The 4,905-nt window shown below is 30.7% G+C and overlaps 1 protein-coding gene across 1 annotated transcript; it reads right to left on the reverse strand.

Moving 5' to 3' along the window:
• Positions 1-4,010: 4,010 nt before the first annotated feature.
• LOC145112242 (protein FAR1-RELATED SEQUENCE 8-like) lies at positions 4,011-4,538 on the reverse strand. Its single transcript, XM_079048432.1, has 2 exons — positions 4,291-4,538; positions 4,011-4,170 (listed from the first exon to the last, which is right to left on the reverse strand). Exons 1-2 carry the CDS (start codon positions 4,536-4,538, stop codon positions 4,011-4,013), a joined length of 408 nt encoding a protein of 135 aa, XP_078904558.1.
• Between the last annotated feature and the right edge of the window lie 367 nt (positions 4,539-4,905).

Consider the following 4,905-nt stretch of genomic DNA (forward strand, 5'->3'; position numbering starts at 1 on the left):
AAAGTTTTATCAAAGCATCTCGTATCAGAAATATGAACTTTGGTAAGAAGGTCAATAAAGTATTGATTTCTAGAAGTCCAACAGATTTCTGAGTACATGTCAAAGCTAGTGGGAGCATAAGTATCATGCTAATAATCATCATGCAAGTGGGAGCATGATAATTATAATAAGTGTTGCAAGTTAGCAATGTTAATTATAGAAAACAAAAGGTTTCAATTGGGAAAAGTTGTTTTGCTATAATTAAGGGAGTGGAAATTATACTTCACTTCAATTCTAAAAGCTTAGATTGAGGTTTTAATCATATTTAGTCAAGGATATATATATGAATTTCATGTTGGAATGGCTCAACATAAGGAAATTCTATATATGGGTCCATTATTTGCGTTCTAAAATTTGATTATGATTACGACATCCCTTTTTCATAATCTGAATTATTAGAACTTGGCAAATAGAAATAGAAATATTATAGCAAAAGACTGGTCTAGTATCATGTCTTTATGAATCGTGTCCCATATGCTTGGGATATAGGATCGATTACATGTGCTATAATATTCATCTGTTCTAAAGTTTTCCAAATGCCTAGAGCATTAAGAGGGAAAAAGTACTAGAACTAGATATGACTAATTTGATTAAGCAATTATTGAGGACAATCTAAGGTTTACCAAAGATTGGTTGCTCAGGGACAGTTGGAAGTTTATTGTTAAATTTGGAAAGACCATATTGACATATTCTGAAAAGAGGCAACTCTTGTTCAGGAGTAATAGTCAAAAGGGGAATATGGAAATGTTCCCATAGGTGGAAGTTATTCATTAAATTTGTGTAAGATTAGGAAACTTAATGCAAGAAGAATGTTCAAAGGCAATGAACTTTGAATATGAGACTTCGGTTTCATGGAGTTGATCTCCATTGGAATACTCTGTAATGTCTGTTGACAAGTCTTTGTGACTTTGTGCATAATCATTACAAGAGCACCAATGCATATAAGTTTAGAATCTAACAGATTTAGGTAAATGGCAGGAATTTGGAATTCTTGCATTTGTGGTAAGGATTTGGGATTGTGAAATGAGTATCATTGGAATTATGTTCAATCGATCTATTTCACAGAATAAAGATCATAGACAAACTTACTGTGCATACTTGGTGTATGGCATAACTAACGTTTGGAAAAACATAGTGTTCATACTTGGTGTATGGTATGTCTAGTGTTTGAAAAAAAACCATAGTTTACATGCTTGGAGCATGGGACAACTATTATTTTAATTCAAGTATAAAGTTGATAGTTTGAAACAGTATACAATGAATGATGGGTAATCAATATGGTGATAAATAAAAGATGTTTTATTTATATTCATAAGTTCTGAGACCATATTGGATTCGATTATTCTTGTGTTTCACTTTGCATGTTTTGACTTCCAGAATAACTAAGTCGCTCTTCCTGAATGACTAAGTTATTCAAACCATCCACAGTCAGTCATATGTTGGAAGTAGATATGAATCAGGACTGTCATGGGTTGGCTTGTAGAGGTCTAATATGTTGGACAAAGTAGTGCTACAACACTCATGAGTGCTCATAAGTTCTGAGTATTGGATTCAACCCACGCTCACTGGTATCACTTCATGGAATTTATCTCGAGTGATCGTGAGACGGTAATATCATATAATTCTTCAAACCTAGAGATATGACTTGTTGCCTATGAGTTGGTTATACATTGATTGTACGTAAACGCATTGGTAACTCGATGTGATAAAACGTGCCTTTGTGTATGATTCAACAAGTAGTAGAACAAGCATATGAGTCGAAGTTTATCTGTTCCTTCTTGGATTAGAAGCGATATCTGGGCCCCTCAATGATTTTGTGTTGACCCATGTACCGGGCCCGGTCAGAACTAAGTTGATGTGTTCGAATAAGTTCTATGTCAAACAAATCGGAAATCGAGAAACAAACTGCTGGACAATAAGTAAGATATTGTTCCATGTATTTGTCCGGCTGATATCTAGAACAGAGGATTATATGATCACTTATCTTAAATGGAGTATCATTTTCATCTCAGTTCTGCGAGACCTTGAAAGAGCTACGATTGATGATCGGTTCCTGAAGTTATTCTTGCAGATATAGTTATTAGACTTATCCAAGTGGGAGACTGTTGGATTAGGTGTCTAAGTTCATAACTATTCTGGAATGTACTTGACCCGATTAGCATGGTCCATTTGGGTTGCATGGCATCATGCATTTGGATAGACCAAAATGAGAGAAATAACACTTAAGGTTTATTAATATATTATAAGTTCTAATATATTAATAATATTATTTAATTAGTATTGATCAAGAATTATTTGGAATTAATTAAGTGATCAAAAGAAGACTAATTAAATATATGGGTTGATTGTGTAAATCACCCATACTTGTATAGTGGGCTAATGTTCCATGGATTATCAAGTTGGTCTAAAACCCATAGGATGCTCCATGGTGTCTTTGAACCCATGGATCATGGAAATGAAGAGCCATGTCAAGTTACGGTTTACATGGTGTAACCCTAATTATGACACACTATATAAGCAACATGTTGTAGACCAAAATCGGCACTAGTGGGAGAACAAGAGGGCATAACCGATTTTAGAAGTTTTTATTTCTCTCAAGGTTATTCCAAGTGTATTTGGTGTTGTGTGAGACATTTGAGGCATCACACTTGAGGTGCTAGGCTCACAAGGTTCTCAAGGAATCCAAGCAACTACAGGTATGTATTTCTTACTATCTTTTATGATTAAAAGTTCCCCATGTATGCTAGATAGGTTAAGAACCTTGGAAAATCAATTTTGAATGTATCATAGTAAAACATAGATCCAAGGTTTCTAGGGTTGCATGTACACCTTAGGAGTGTTAGAATGCTCAAAACCCAACACTTTTATCTTCCATATTGAATTCATTAATAATCAAATCCCACTTCTTTTCAAATTCATCAAGTTTGATATGCATGTTACAAAAAAGCTTGTTAAATCTTTTCTTGAAGTCTTTGTTTTTAAATAAATCGCCAGTAACCTATGAATGAACAATTTTGCTTATATAAGTATAAATTATATACCTATTTGGATATATCATATATGAGTAATCATATATGATTACTATAATGTAGGATATATCATGTATGATTAATCATATATCATATATGTACTGTAATCATATATATTTATATAATCATATATGATTAATCATATATCATATATGAGTAATCATATATGATTACTGTAATATAGGATATATCATGTATGATTAATCATATATCATATATGTACTGTAATCATATATGATTATATATGATTAATCATATATGATTATATAATCATATATTATTATATAATCATATATGATTAATCATATATCATATATGTATGATTAATCATATATTATATATGTATGATTAATCATATATGATTAATCATATATTATATATGTACTGTAATCATATATGATTATATATGATTAATCATATATGATTATATAATCATATATTATTTTATAATCATATATGACTAATCATACATCATATATGTATGATTAATCATATATTATATATGTATGATTAATCATATATGATTATATAAACATATGATTAAAATACTTAATTATATATCATTATATTAATCATATATGATTAATCATATATGATTAATCATATATGATTAAGTATTTTAATAATATGATTATATAATCATATATGATTATATAGTGTATTATCATATTACATACTATGTAATCATATATGTTTATACAGTATGGTATCTGATAATTCATATTATTAGAATAGTTAATCATATATGGTTATATAGTATGATATGTGATAAGTCATATATGAATCATCTGTCATAATACTATATAATCATATATGATTATATAATGTATTTTTATTATACATTTGCTTGCAGTTTTTTTATTATGTGCCACATGCATAGTCTGTGTCTTGAATTTGGTAAGACAGATTCCACTGCTTGTTTTATTGCTGCATCTTGATCAGTTAGAACAATTTTGGTGATTTCCCTTCATGAGCTCTAAGAAAAGCTTTAAGCAGCCATTCATACGACTCAATTGTCTCTCTACTCAGCAACCCAGCACCAACAGTAACTGATTTCTTGTGGTGGTCAACTGCTATGAATGGAACAAATACCATTTCATACCTATATAAAGAAAATGTGTTTAGTACAATCATATTTGAATAATAGTATGTTTGAATTTATATACATTAACTTACTTGTTTGTTCTAAAAGTTGTCATCAAAAGATATAACTTCTCCAAACTCTGCATAAAAAGCCTTTTCTCTTTCATCTGCCCAAAACATAGCAGCCAACAGATCTCCATCACGTAGGAACTCAAATGAATAATTTGGGTAATGAACTCTACGATCATTCATTTTGTTTATCATTATTTGAGCATCCTTGTAACATAAGATTCTATTTACTCCTCTCCTCAAGTTTTTGTAGTCTGTTACCTTCGCCCCTACATATTCATATCCTCCTTTCAAAACTACTCGTATTTTGTGAGCCATTGTGGGACCAATTTTAGCTTTTCATGCACGTACTACAAACTCTTTTTCAGAATATGACATCTTTCGTGCCTTTTTCGTATAAGGTCTTTCCTCAATACTTTCCAGTGAGTGGTTGTGCATTTCAAATAATTTCTTAACTTTGTAATTTGTTCTTCCATAAACATTTTCAAATATAATCTTTGTTGTACACCCAGTAATTATCTTGTTTAAATTTGTTTTCCTCTTGACAGAACTTGTAGTCAATGTATCACAAGGTTTTGGTTTATCCTTGCCACCCCTATTGCATATATCATAATTTTCTTTTATTATTTGGCTATTGTATTTTGATTGGCTACTCAGTCTTGTATGAAAACCTGCCATTTCTACA

The sequence above is a fragment of the Lactuca virosa genome, chromosome 5 (genome assembly GCF_052849685.1).
Source record: "Lactuca virosa cultivar CGN04683 chromosome 5, Lactuca_virosa_CGN04683_v6, whole genome shotgun sequence".
Classification (NCBI taxonomy): Eukaryota; Viridiplantae; Streptophyta; class Magnoliopsida; order Asterales; family Asteraceae; genus Lactuca; species Lactuca virosa.